The sequence below is a fragment of the Perca flavescens genome, chromosome 3 (genome assembly GCF_004354835.1).
Source record: "Perca flavescens isolate YP-PL-M2 chromosome 3, PFLA_1.0, whole genome shotgun sequence".
Taxonomy (NCBI): domain Eukaryota; kingdom Metazoa; phylum Chordata; class Actinopteri; order Perciformes; family Percidae; genus Perca; species Perca flavescens.
This window is the reverse complement of record NC_041333.1, coordinates 7,975,803-7,991,129: the sequence shown is the minus strand read 5'-3', so window position 1 is coordinate 7,991,129 and position 15,327 is coordinate 7,975,803. Positions and strand designations below refer to the sequence as shown.

General features: G+C 38.4%; 1 protein-coding gene across 1 annotated transcript; it reads left to right on the top strand.

Annotated features, from left to right (window-relative positions):
* Nucleotides 1-1,036: 1,036 nt before the first annotated feature.
* mrps23 (mitochondrial ribosomal protein S23) lies at nt 1,037-7,677 on the top strand. Its single transcript, XM_028574665.1, has 5 exons — nt 1,037-1,258; nt 2,466-2,645; nt 4,492-4,569; nt 4,659-4,782; nt 7,269-7,677. The coding sequence occupies exons 1-5, from the start codon at nt 1,215-1,217 to the stop codon at nt 7,383-7,385; spliced, it is 543 nt and encodes a 180-aa protein (XP_028430466.1). The 5' UTR covers nt 1,037-1,214; the 3' UTR covers nt 7,386-7,677.
* Nucleotides 7,678-15,327: the final 7,650 nt, after the last annotated feature.

Genomic DNA, 15,327 nt, shown 5'->3' with positions numbered 1-15,327 from the left:
CACCTGACATTTTAATAGACAAGCTTTTAACCTTTGTGTTGTCCTGGGATCAAATTTGACCTGTTTTCAAAGTTTTCTACTTCAGAAAAATGGGTTTCTTTCAAGCAAATTGCACCAAAATAACTTGAATGCATGCATGTACGTTGTAGGAACCCATTCAACTTTTTTCGCAGGTAAAAAATAATGATTACTTTCATTGAATTTTTTGTGTTTTTTATTAAATTTTATAGCATTTTGGAGTTTTAAGACAGTATCCTGACCAAACTTTGACATAAACCAGTCTGTGAATCATTCAACATCGTCTGATCTTAACTATTAGTCAAAATAGTTCATAATTTCTGATTTATTTAACTAAAAAATTAGGTATGATGTCATTTAAATTAGGTTTATTGACCATGAATAAAAAGCGTCGGAAAAAGCGAATGTGTTTCATTCGCTTTCAGAAAAAGTGCCAGAAAAAGTTAATTTTCAATTTGGACCCGGAAGGACAACAAGTTCATGGTGGACGGGAAGACAACACAAGGGTTAAATAACTTCAACCTTGATTTTAATCTGGCAGGCTGGATTCTTGATTTTTTTAACTGACCAGATGCAGAGTGTGAGGGTCTATGAGTGCTTGTCTGAGGAGATCTCATCACCCAATCGGCTTTCAACTAAATAATCTTACTGACCTGTACAAGACAAGTGATTCAAAAAGCTAAATCCATCCTGTCGGTCAGTGTTCACGCCCTTTACTCTGAGTTCCTCCAGTCAAGAGCAACAGCTAGAGACACACATTCATACCGACCGCCATCTTTAGCTGTCTGAACTCCGCTAAGAGTAGCCTATGCTTGGGTCCTGATGGCGATGATGATGATGGTGATGGTCATGATAATTTTATTTCTATTGTATTTCTTAGTGTTTGTATGGGCATTTAGATTTGTAGTGACTGGTTTTAGTTTAATCTGCATGAGTATGTGTGTATGTGTGTGTGTGAAAGGGTTTTTAATTGTTTGTTATTTTGTATTATTAATTTTATTTATCTGACCCACAGTCCGGAACAGAAGGTGGCGGTAATGCACCAATGAGCCGGATGCCAACTGTCTTAAAACACGAAGAAGAAAAAGTGCCGCAAAGCATCTACTCTGCCGGAAATCCTGCAAAGAAGATATGTCTTTCATATGCTAGCAGAAGACTAATGTTACAGTGCTACAAGCTGTCAATGAAAAACAGAAATGGCTGGCAGCAGACTAGAGAGGTTTGGAACTGTATTCACCCGGTAAGAGAGCAGCATTTTACGTTGGCCTTGTAACGTTATGCGTCAGGTCTAGTCTTGTTCTACTGAAAGCCATCTGCTCAAGCGCAATAAAAACATGCTGGTTAGCACAGATTAACGATACGTGTAATTTGGAATACTTAATGCTGTTTCATTGAATAAAAACGGGGGTTTTCAGCAACCCGTAAACTTAATCAAGCAGCAAAGTTGTCATTAGTTGGCGTTTTCCTTCACAGGTTAACGTTACATCGTACCATTTACATTAATGTTATGCTCCGAGGCATCACTGACTGTAAATAAAGTTGGACCAAACTAAGCTAAAATGAAGAAATGGTGAATTAATTTCAGTTTTCAAGAACATGACCGGTCACAAACATGTATTATAAGACCCAAGACCTACGTTTAAGGATGCTGTGTGATGACGTCATTGACATGCGACCAAGACTGGAGTCATGTTTGCTGTGTGTATTAAACTTGTCAGAAGGGGTCTTAAGAAGGGTCCTAAACTCTGACTAATGAGTACTAAGTGAAACAAATATTAGGTGAAAGGACCGATGAGCTTAGTATAAGGAAGCCACTGTGTGTTCAAAGTGTAATTCTGTAGTTTACATTCATTGTTTATTATTTCCTTTTTAATATGGTAATGTATGCACCAGCCACCAAGGCAAGGTCTGACTTACTAGACTTACTTCTGATTCAGTGCTGGCTGCTGAGAGTAGTATATGCAGTGTGTATGGTGATTACTCTTAATGGTAAAATAAAGAGCATTCTTAAAATTATTATGCACAAGAGACCCAACATTTTCCTCTTGAGCATTTTTTTTTTTTAGCTTAATACAGACCATCTCTGATGTCAGCAATGTGGTTATTAATAACTTATTATGTATCTCTGCTTTAAATTAATGATATTGCTGTCAAATGCCACTTAAGCACTTGTGTTTTACTATTTATGATACCTTGTATATATTTAGCTTTTATTCATATTTTTTCTAGTTGTCTTTGTCTGTGTTCTGGTTACTTAACTTTGTTCTATTTATTAAATTTTTATTTTTATGCACACTGCTAAAGAGCTGCTAAACAGATTTCCATTGTACTGTGAGCACGACAATAAATATCTATCTATTAACTCCTCTATATTGTGTGTGTGTGTGTGTGTGTGTGTGTGTGTGTGTGTGTGTGTGTGTGTGTGTGTGTGATGGCATGATGGACAGGGTTCGAGATCTGATGCGATCTGGGGTCATAAAGCCATCAGAGAAACCCATCTGGTATGATGTTTATGAGGCTTTTCCACCGAAGAGGGACCCACTTCACGTGAAGCCACACACCAGACCCAGTACCAAGAAACAGGAAACTGTGCCTGAAATCTTCTACAGAGAGGATGAAGCTAGAGCGTAAGTCAATAGTCCGTAGTAGGGATCCACCAATTATCAACCTGGCCGATTATCAGTTTTGATATTTGGCATTTTGCAGATTACCGTATCTGTGTTTTATTTTACCAATAGCCAGTACAGTTAATTAATTAAAAAGAGCACTTCTTTGCCTCTGCTCCAGTTTTGGCGCTTACCCACTGCTCTACTCGGCTCAGCTCGACTTGACTCGGCCGCGGTGCCCCTTCCTCTTTTCTCCATTGCAGATTTAGTACCGCCTCATGCGTGAGTCGAGCGTGGCTGGTCGTCATAGCAATGCCGCAGGATACTGCTGTGACCTAACGGGACACACACACGCAGAACATCGAAGGTGTGTTGTTTGTTCACGACACCCCCGTCTGTCACTAGCAATGATAAAGCCGTGATTAGACAGACGATTCTCTCCGACCAATCAGTAGTCCATTCAGAGACCTTCATATTAATGGATTACATTCAAGCCATTGCCAAATGAGTAATACAAAGCTAATTAAGGCTATCCGCTCCACAAAACTCTCTATATTTTTCAGTATGGCTATGTTTACAAAATGCTGTAGTCGGCGACTTTTGCATGCAGCAGCTCGAGTGATGCATTTTTTTGTCAATGCTGACAAAGGACAACAGCGATGTTCAGCTTTGGAAACGAGAAGGACCTACATATTGCAAGATAATTCCCTCTTCTGAAGAATCCATCATGTTTTTTCAATCCTCCGTGTTAGCAACTGTGTGGATGAGGGGTCGTGATCAGCGAAGGCTTGTATCATGTGGATGCTCCAACAGTTTGGTTGTCATTACTTAGAATTCCTCATGGGGGAGACAGAACTACGCACTATAGCTTTAATTTAGATATGAAACATACCTGTACATGTCACCTGAGTGCTTTCTTACAGTCTGGAAGATAACAAGCATAGTTAACAATGAAAGAAGCCTGGTAACCACTTTTCTTTTTTTTTTTTTTTTTTTTTTTTTTTTTTTACATTTCATAGTTTAATATCAGTACCTCCTTACAATTTGGAATGATCCATAACACATAAGTGTTCAACGCTCAATTTTTAGTTTCTCTTGTCCGGTCAGGCAAGTACAAAAAAAATTCTGATTGTCAGTTTTACTGCCCCCCGTAAAAACATCGCAAAAAACCCTCCAAAATGTCAAAAGACATTTGAGAAAAAGTCAAATGTTGAAATCCTCAAAAGTACGGAGCCCCGGAGGTGACATGGAGGAAAAAAAAAAAAAAAAACGAGGGAAAAAAATAAAAATAAAATAAGTGTACTGGAGGCAAACACTAAACTCAAGATTTTGACTTTCAAACTCAAGCTCTCGAGTTTGTGACATGGAGGGAAAAAACAACAAAGAAATAAATAATAATTAATATGGATATGCTGGACTTTTGTGCTGCTTATGGATGTTTGAATGAAAGAAAAACAGCAAGGGATAACGTATCACAGGTGAGAATGTGTTTTATGAATGGGCAGATGCGTTGCTATATTTACTTGTCCAACGTGGCGTTTCACTCGCCCCGGGCCATTGGGCAACCCTTATTGTTGAACCCTGCAAATAATAAACACAAATAATAAACACAACAAATAGTTGAATCGTTGGTAAAGAAATGTATTTTCTCCTATCCTGCCATTCTTAATTCACTAGTTTCATCACTATTTGTTTAGTGATTTACGATTATGAAATGTATATGAAAATGGCCATTTTACTTGAGCTCATCTGGATTATGATTCAAAAAAGATGTTGGATGGAAATCAGCTGTTGCTCATGTCAGCATTAAAAGTTGTTGTTAGATGTTTGTGCAGGGCCCTCTAACCCATAAGTGTCTGCCTTTCAGGAAGTTCTATGAGCACTATGGGACGGGTCCTCGGCCTTTTGATCTATCCAAGTCCAGCTTTGTTTCTACGTGTCAGAGGTAACGAAGAAGTTAAATAAGAGATTACTGTATTTTACACACATTTCCATGCCAATATTACTGAATGTTATTTTTCTCTCACTTTGCAGGTTTGTAGACAAGTACACAGAGTTGCAGAGCCGCAGTGAGCTGGATGGCTCGGCTCTCTTTGAGGAGACCGGGAAGGCTTTACTCTCGGAAGGCATCGTGCTGAGAAGGAGAGGGGCGCCTCCGGTAAGAGTCTCGCTAAAAGTATAAGTACTAACTGGGGCTGCGACCTAAACATAAATGAGTCGAAGCATCTTTCAAGGAGCTGCTGATAACACAAGCTCTTGTTTCCAAGGGAACAGAAGAGACCGGAGCACACTGATTGATTTGCAGCCTTTTAATTGTGTAACGAGACGTTTCAACATGGACAAAGACAAAAGGCAAAAACATAGTTAACCTAGAACAGGTGTTCCAGGGTTTCCCCCAGAAAAGTTGTGGCAAGCGTCTTTTTGTGACGACGGCCTGGCGCAGGCCAGTCACAGACGTTAATGCAGAGCCCAATAGTTTCTGTGATAACGGAATCATGGACGGAATCACAAATTTGATTAGAAATTGAATTTTAAAAAGCTATAAAACAGATTACATAGGGCTCTATATTCAGTCAGTGCTAAAAGCTAACTGGAGATTTGAAAATATGACTACGTCTAAGTTTCTAACCGCTGTAACTGTAATTCAAACGTCTTAAAAATGCATTACAACAAAATTCCTACAAACTTAATACACTGGGCGAAACCCTGTGTACAATTTTCATTGATATAATTTGTGGAACATAATTTCAAATCTATTGGAAAGTGGATCTCGAGCTGGGAGTTACCATTGTCAATGTCAGTGCTGTAGCCCATGCACCACGATCACATCTGGAACCAAAGAGCACAGATGTGTGTAGGAGTATGAAGCTTCTCTGCACAGCAGTGAGTTGATAATGACAACACTTCTAGGACAGGGGGAGATTTTATCTGTTCCCCAGAAGTTTAATGACACTGCAGAGCCATGGTGAGCCTGTACATAATCCAAGTTTTGTGTTGTTTGTCCAACATAAACCAGACCACAGGGACATTTCAGCATGCAGGCAACATGTGGGCTGCTGCGGTTTATGAAGGATTTTATGGTGTATTTTTTACCACTATGTGCACATTGACAATAGTAACTCCCACCTTTTGGATCAACTATCCCAACAAGTTTGAACTCCTGTTCAACCAATTATCTCATGTAGTTGTACACCTGTTGTAGGTCAGCTATATATTTGGCATGCACTATAATAGGAAAATCTGCGACATGCGATAACATTGTTCAATAAGAATATAAATAACAGGGTTTCCGCGCGGTCTTAAAAAGTCTAAAGTCTAAAATATCAACATTTTAGGCCTTAAAAACTTCACTTCACTAAAGTATTTTGTTCTAGGACTTAAATAATTTTAAACGGGTCTTAATTTTTCACTCATTGAAATGTTTTTTTTTTTTTTTTTTTTTTTTATTATTCTGTGGTGGTGGTGTTCTTTCTTTCACTTGTCCAAATATAATTTGCTGTATATGTACGGATTATTATTACGCGTGTCATTTTTTTATTCAATTTGAATACATGTATTTACTTTGCAAGTAAAGCATTTTGTTGTACTTTTATTGTTATATAGGTCTTACATTTCATTCATAAAGGTCTTTATTAGTCTTAAATTTGACTTGGTAAAACCTGCAGAAACCCTGAATAAACAAATGTTGAAGTGTGCATATTGGCTATACATTTCCTATGTCAGGCGGGTTGTCTTTAAATTCAAAACTGGATTATAATTGAGTAATAAAATATTTAGCATCGTTATACAGTATTATAGCGAGGCCAAATATTATTTGTGGAGCAGCAACAGTAATGTTTAGGCTGTGGTGGTGGGGATCGCAGGAGATGGTGACAAAACTGTAGTGGCCATGCAGGGAGAAGTTAAACAGAAATAACTTTGGAAGACATCACGCCTATCACATGACCTACTGGAGATCAGACAACACGCAATGGCCTTAGTCTGTTTGCACAATTAAAGGCTACTAACTTTCACAAACCTCATCACGGTACCCCACACACACTTTCAGCTATTCACCAGCTATAATGTTAGCTGGCAGTTCAGCTATGTGGCAAAAACATTTTAGAGTAGCGTAAATGAGGAGTGCAACACCTGTAAACCGAAACAGGATGGAGGCTCCATCTCCAAATCCAAACACAAAGTGACGTTCAGCAAGTGGAGCATCACAATCAGAAATAGCAATAAGGGCAACGCTCTCATTTCTCAAAGCAAAGAAATAACACGCCCAAATGGAAAATGACGGCAACAATTAGTTATAATCTTCAATTCTGTGTTTAAAATCAAAAGTCAGCTTGTGAATCCTGGTAAAAGTTTAGAACTGCAAAGACTCATCGATAAGTTGTTTTAATCTGAATATTTCTAATTTCTTTGAGTTGTGGACAAAACAAGACATTTAAGGACTTTTTGGTAACACTGATCCACATTGTATAGACCAAACCTATAATCCATTAATCGAGAAAATAATCGACACATTAATTAATCGACAATGAAAATAATCCTTAGTTGCAGCCCTAGAAAAGTTTTATATTCGCTGAAAATAACAATTAACCTTGAGCCCTGTATAATGTTGCAGCAGATGATCACAGTACTGCCTTTATCCTGCAGGTGTCAGCGGAGTCCAGGGATCCGTTGCTGGAGCTGAAGCTGACAGAAATGTTGGCGGAGCAGCAGTCACTCAGTGCTGACAGCGAGGAGACAACACACAGCACACACACACCGTAGGGCCCGTTGAATGAGCTGTAGTTGTTTTCGCTGCTTCTCTGGTCATTTTTTTAGAAACAGCTTTATTTCAACCACCAAGTCATGACATGACCTGCTTGCATGCCAGCTTCATGTTTTCTAAACTGATGTCACTTTAGGTGTCATTTTCCACAGCACTGCACCACCAGCAGGATGTCATTAAAGGATAAAAAGAGCCAATAGTCCAAGCACATACATTATTTATTTATGTGTATGTATGTGGAAGTATGTAACTGTATGGAAATGCAATTAAAGTTAAACTTATACCATGTTACTATCTTGTGAGATTATTAAGTATTTTACTTTTCCAGCAGAGATACACAAGTGTGTAGACTAAAGAACTTCAGTCACACTACCTAGCTGGAACATGCTCAATCTTTAGTTTATTAGTTTATTACGTTCTGGACAGTCCCCCTTAATTAACTGTAGAGTAAAAGGAGTAGCTTTAGCCTCTACGGCTAATTTCCATCTGTAGTCTCTGGCCAGCTGACAATAGACAGTATAAAATACAATGGTTAACAAATTTAAATAAATGATATTACATTTATGACAGCAGGCCTAAGCAAAAATTATTAAGACATAAGAACAAGAACAGAGGCCACATTGAAAGCACCTACAAGACAACATGGAGGCAGGCAGCAGAGATGGAGCGGCAGCAACAATGACTATGTTTACATTTATTTATTTATTTGTTTAATTAAAAGGGACAATGCACACCGATTGACATTTTTTGTTTACACTCAAAATGTAAACATGCCAGTTAGCAAAAAAGGAAATTTTCATCTGTAGTCCCTTGGCAGGTCAACACATCATCATATTACATTAATAAAAAAAAAAGAATGCAAGAAAGATAGAAAGCAAATTAAAAAAGAAGAGAAAAGAGAGAAGGACAAAAAAATAAATAAGTACAATACAAAGAATTGCAGTACCTAGGATGAGGTAGTTAAACCAGCTATTGATGAATGCAGTTTTGATTGTTTTTAATCCCATGCACATAATATTCCGGCAAAGACGATATTCCGACTAAGCTGTTTACATGGCTAATGAAAGTGAATATTCCACTAGTATTCCCCATTACATGTAGCGCCGCAACAGAGATTTTTTTCAAAGTTTTTTTGATAATGTTTAAAAGTAGCTGTGTTTCTCCTTATCGGGTCTCCAGCCTTGCAAACTGTTGGCTGGTTAGTTTGTGTACAGAAACCATAGCAACGCACAGAGCTGATCATAAGCCTGCGGTTTGAGAACCCTGATTGAGACGCATATTCCGAATGCACTGTATACATGTGCTTCTTAAACCTGAATAATACCGGAATATCCCACGTCTTAATCGGAAAATGCTATATTGGGAAAAAGGCCTTATTTGGAATATGCAACCGGAATATGCTGTTTACATGACCTGTATCAAATTCTGAATATTGTCATATTCGGAATAATAGTGGAATATTGGTGTTCATGTAAACGTACTGAGTGACTTTGTCACATCAAACACATATCACGTCTGACAGATTAATGTGTGCAGTTATAGTTATCGGACAGCCATGTTTTAAGGTGTGTTGTAAAGGTGGAATATGTGTATATATATATATATATATAGTATTTGCTGATGACTGTCTCATATACTGTCTCATACATTTGAGCCCACTTTAGAAAACGTTTTTAATAAAAAATAATTTGGTGGAAGATTTTTCCCCTATCATAACATTTCCCTTGATCACTTAGCAGCTACTTCTGTTCAGAAAATAAAGTGAAACTTAAGACAAGGATTATAATATCGTCAAGTCTATTTTCAAATCTTCCCCACACCCCCATTTTCAGATTGGAAGGTGTTCCCAGTTAAGGGGTGATGCTTACACTCAGACAACAAAGGGGCAGAGAACAAACCTGTTCCATGTCTTGATGAGGCATGGCCCGTCATGCCCGATGTGTCTCCTTGATGGAAGTAATTGTGCCTTGTCAGTCTTCATTAGCAGACTTTCTTGCAGAGTAAAACATAGATTTTGGTTGTCTTGTTCCAGTCCGAAATGTGTATGTAATATCTTGATATAACCCTCTTTGCTGAAATGTGGTTTTCCATTAAATGTAGCATTAATATGGACCATCTTCAAATTGCATTATTAAGTACCATCCAGGTGTTTTTTTAACCCCATATCAGCTGATCAGCATTAGTGGGATTGGTGCTAGTTAGTCCATGGTGGCTGCACTGTTCTGAGAGTTAAATGTATCCATACTATGTATAAAGCTGCTCAGTGATGAGTTCAGAGAGCTCCAGAATGACCAGCAGATGGCAGCATTACTGCACAGAGGGAGGGGATGTGCTTTCAGCACAGCACAGGAACATGGAAAATGGATGATAAATTGATTAACATGATGAATTTAACATTGATACAATCAAATGTGATAGAATGATTATTCTTAATGCTCATATTATCCACCTGTATTTATTATGCAAATGTGCAATAATAGTTTTAATGGCAGGGCTGTGAAGAAGTGGTAGCAAGATCAAGAATGGATAAGAAAGAAAAAATATAATGGTCTTATGCATGTATAAACCTGCCGAAATACACATTAAATACTAACTTTTAGGTCAACTCCTGTATTCTCAGTGTATTATGTTTTAAACATTGAATTAAGCCTTTAATCAACAAACATGTCAAACCTTTTTTTAATGTGATTTTCACTTCAAGGTTAATTTGGGTTAATCTATCTTTTAACTCATTTAAAACTTGAAGGAATGATATCCTACATAGTATGTCTGATACTGTCGCCTTAACTATAAAGGGAAATATCTTTCAATAAGCTTTCTTCTTACGTGCTTCAATATAGGAGTCACTGCAGTCTAAAGCAATCACGTTGAGGCAAAGTTACTTTGAGCTTCTTTATACAAAGCTTCTCAGTCCTATTTCGTAATTAAACCGTAAGTTTGTTTGACTCAAATCAATGTTTAGGACCATTTAAATACCAATTACATGTTCAGTCCGTATTTAACAAGCACTTTACAAAAAACTTTCTAGGTGTAAGAAATGATCAGAATAGTACCTTGGACTTAGATATCAAAAACTTGAAAGCGTAATCACATTACTTCATCCTTTTCAGTGGGGTAGGAAGAAAGTCAGCTGATTAAAGAGGATATTGTGAGCAGCTATTGGCAATTAGAAAATTCAGGGGTTGTGCATAAGAAAATCGGTCTACCGACTGGCATGTTTATGCACATTTAAACAACAGACTTGGTAGTCTTGACAAAATGTGTGTGGTGGAAATTGGGAATATATAGTATGTACAATAGATTTAATTTGTGTTACATAGGTTCCCATAAAACAACATCAGATCCAGGCTTAGATTTCAACTTGAAACCCCCTTGAACTACAGAATGTTCCCTGTGCCTTTAACCAATCATAAGGCCACACAACAGATGTGGTGTTGCCAGTACATTTTCATCCTTCCTGATAAGTACCCTTGGCACTGACATCCTGCCTCCCACAAAGAAACCTGTCTATCTCTATTCTGCACCTGAAGAGATGATATTGTCAGCTTAATGGAATGACTGATTGTGAGACAGATAGAGAAAGCAATCCTGCAGTTGATAGCCTGGGCCACAGCCCCCAGCCTAATGAACACACAGGAAGAGAGAAGGAGCAAAGCAGCGAAAGGAGAGGAGCTCACGGCTGTCTGCTGCCAGTAGTCCTCAAGGCTTTAGTCGGAGACACAAACTTGGTCTGCCAGCAGCATTCATCTTTGCATTGGAATGGGTGGTTTTAGACAAGGACCAGCTTTGGTCCACTTTTACACTGGAGTACTTTTTTTTTTTTTTACTTTCTCCACCTTACATTCTGCAATATATTATATTTTGAAAAACATGGAATCAGTAGCTTTTGCCCTGCCAGGCAGTAGTTCTGTGTTCAGATAACAGAGGAATCAATCATGACTCATCATGTTTCCTGAAATCCTGACACACACACAGAGACATGGCTGGATTAACCTGGGAGGGTTGCTAGGGCAAACATTTGCTGTTTGGCCATCAATGACCCCCCTGTCCAGTGCCCACAGCAGACTAAACATAGTAGCTTCATAATCTACCCAGAGACCCAAAACTAAGCCGTAACTTGTGCTAATATAGTAATTGTGTAAGTTGCGCAAACACAGGTTTAGTTAGAAACACACAGTGTTATGAAAAAACTCAGGAGCAACTCTGGGTAGGCGAAGAAAGTTCTGGGAATCTCCATCAGGCATGTATCTCTCGCTGAAGCTATTAAGGTTTGAGTTATGCAAAGATATTGATGGTGCCATAACAAAGATGCTCACCTAAATCTTGTTTTGCAAGTTCGGTCTCTCTCTATCTGGGCTAAGGTGTGTGTGAGGCCACGTTACCCTGTTTCCACCGACCTTTAATAGGAAACGGTCCCAGAACACAACACTCTCTTAACAGGCAGCTGCTTAAACCACCTCAGCATCTAGAGACACACACATGTAAATACATGAACACGGGAAAGGTTTGGTTTTTAGTATGGCTGAATAGATATTCTCCTCTGACCTGTTGTCATGTCTGTAGAATGGCAGGCTTGGACCAAAAAGTGCAGAGTGTGGAGGCAAGGTGGCAGTGAGCAAGTAAAGAGGGTTTATTTAAATGAAAAGGCTTACACAGAAAGGTGTCCTGAGGCAAGCAGGCAGGCAAATGGAAGCACAAAACAGAATTCCTCCTCTAAAACCTAGCATATGAGCAGATGACATTGCTTGTTTTTAACAGTTTAGATTTAAATAACTATCATTTATAGTCATGCATTTGATTCTTTTGAGTTCTTCTGTGTCTTTGTCCTTTGGAACAATGCCAGTGATATCTCATCATCATGTAGACTGTGCCTCAAAGTGGAATAATTGTTTCTTCCTTTTCCATCACTTATGATAAGGCACAGCATGCCACTCACTTTGAAGGACAGCTGTAATATTATGTGGAGTGCAGGCTGGGCAGGAGTGTCTTTGTTCACATTTGATAGGCCAATATGCACACAGTGTATCATATTATATCATTTGCAGCTGTTATCAATGGTTTCATTTGTTTCTTTGACAAATTAACAATGAACAGTGAACAAATGACTTGGGGGAAAGTTATGTGTCATATGCTATGGCCTACACAGCCCCCAGATCTCCACCCAACTAAACAGCTCTCGAAGATTCTGGAGCATAGTGTTATACCGAACTCTCCCTCAGTATCATCACAACATCAAATAAGGGAATGTTTTTGGGAAGAAAGTTCCATTCAGCAGCGGCCCTTATACATGATCTCATCTACACACCTGTAAAATGTTGTGACTTGCAAGGTTTCCGGGCCAGGGGCGTAAAGACCCCTCTCCCTACTTTCTACACCCCTACTTCCGACACCATTGCTCGGAGCACACCCATTTTCAAACCCTACCTTCATTTTGATATCAACTAAACACCTGTAAAGTTTCGTAACTGCATCTTGCACTGTTGTGGCGCTATCGCTGTGACAAAATCTGTCAGACAGACAGAGAGACGAAATGCATATTTTATCCTACTAATAACCTATTTTACTTCACGATTTTACTCAAGGCTCGACAGTTAAGGTATCTCATTATATGAGTAAAAAACGTAAGGGTAGAATGCATTTGCTGTTGGCAACTTTCAGACCTTGATGCATAACTGTTTCAACAGATTTTAATCAAATCTGAAGAAAGTTCGCCTTTGGCCAAAGAACAAAAAGACTAGTCTGTGTGTGTGCTTGATTAAATATTGGGTTATACAATGTGTGATAAAGATATTTCTATCTGATGGAATATCACTTTCAAGCACTGTCAACCTGTTTAGTGCAGCTCATCACAATCAGCTGTAGACTGGTCCCTCTCAAAACAGAGCACTAGAGCACTTGCGGTTCACAAACTGTTTCAAAGCCCCAAAATCACCCTGTATTGACTACAAATGACTGGATATTGATTGTCTGGGGTAAGATAGCTGCAGGGTGTTGACGTACTACAGACAGTCTCATTTATAAAACTGTGCGCAGTGCCACTGCTAGCCAATTTGGTGCCCTTAGCATAATTCCTTTATGACCCCCCCACACAAAAAAAAGTTTGTTTTTGCCAGCTTAACTTTTTATTTCCCAAACATAACTCAATACCAATAACACAATAGCAGCATCACAATGTAACACTTAACAGTACCTAAAAGTACCAAACAATAAAACGAAAAAGGAAAATCAACTTTGTAAACACAGTACACAGAACAGCATTATTTTACAGTATTGGGATGTGCAAAATCTTCATAGAAATTAAATAATCTTCCATAAATACAAACGTAAAAGCAGAATTATACAAGTAAGCAACCTTTTTCAATAAAGCAAAGTTTTAGAAGCAGAAAAGTCACACAATTTTACTTTACTTTGTAAACACACTATGTAGAACAGCTAAAACACACACACATTCAAGTATTGAGAAGTGCATAATATATTATTAATAAGATTTTCCGCTCTGCTTACAAGCAGTTCAGGCACACAAATTTGACCGAGTGTGTCTAGAGTTGAGCGTGCAGAGTGAGGGAGACATGGCCGGACCACAGCAGCATCTACCTGCGCGCAGAGAAAGACATGCAAATACATTTATTGAGCACGGAATAGGTTTTTGTTTGCTCAAACAAAATTATTTAGTCTTAATTTCTGTTCAAAATGCAAAGTAATGTGCTTGCAAAATATAGTTCTCTATGCTCAAAACATACAATTACTCGCTCAGGAATTAGGCACATATATAATGCCATAAACAGGTGGGTACCATATCATACCAAATCTGTCCACAGGCAGACAGACAGACAGACAGACAGACAGACAGACAGGCAGACAGACAGGCAGACAGACAGGCAGACAGACAGGCAGACAGACACACACACCCACACACACACACACACACACACACACACAAACCATGTTTCACTCACTCAAGTTTGAACTTTCTTGCCTCTGATTAAGTATTTATTCATTGAACACTGTTCAGAAAGAGGGTTCTTTTTCTCTTTTACAAAACAACCCCTGTTGCCCACAGCTTTGTTTAAATATGTTAATATGTGTAATGTTATAATACTGTAATTCACTGTTCTTATAAACCTGGACTGGGAGTTTTTCAATTCTTAGACACAATACATAAATACATATACAACTAAAATGACTGACATTACATTACGTTTACATAAAACATATGTTGTAACATACGCTATAACTTCTTGAGGAGGCTGAAGAAAGCATCCTAAAATGTGCATTATACTATGGTATGGAACTCTTCCACTGCTGATTCAAACGCCTTGCAGCAGGTTGTTAAAACACCACAGCACATCATCTGTGCCAAGGAATGCCATGTGATCTGTCATCTCGTATGAAACCTCAAAAAGCACGGCCATCAAAAGCTGGCATGGTCTCCAGTGGCTGCACCCAGCTGTGGTGCTCTCTGCATGACAATCTCAGGCTGGCAAAGTCTTAATTTAAATCCACTCTTTAAAATGTCTGTCTATGTAAAGGCCCCAGCCTACTAGTTGAAATTGCAATTTTTCTTTTTTATTATCATGAATATATACTTTCTATTCAAACCCGCTTGTTTTTTTAATGTATGAAATAAGTTTATTTCTGTTGTTTTTATCGGCAACATTTGAATTAGGTGATCTGCCACTTCATTTAATATTTATTTATTTAACAGGTACCATGCAGATAAACATTAATACAAGGATACGCAATGCAACAGATGTTATGTAAAATAAAGCTGCCCCTGTCCCTGGTTAGGCTTTTAAATCTAATAGTGTCAAACTGTACAGCATAGGCGGCGCTAGGCTATTTTTCAATTAATATCCTCTCAGCACCCCTGAAAATAAAGTGCTTATTGTGATAATGTGAGATCGTTTAGCGCTCAAAGTAGTGGCGGTTTTTGGCACGGGC

Bases quoted from the DNA above. Each gene is read 5' to 3' on its own strand.
- mrps23 (XM_028574665.1), top strand. From the start codon at position 1,215: ATGGCTGGCAGCAGACTAGAGAGGTTTGGAACTGTATTCACCCG. The intron at 1,259-2,465 runs GTAAGAGAGCAG...CATGATGGACAG, and splicing joins TTTGGAACTGTATTCACCCG to GGTTCGAGATCTGATGCGAT. The intron at 4,570-4,658 runs GTAACGAAGAAG...CTCACTTTGCAG, and splicing joins TTTGTTTCTACGTGTCAGAG to GTTTGTAGACAAGTACACAG.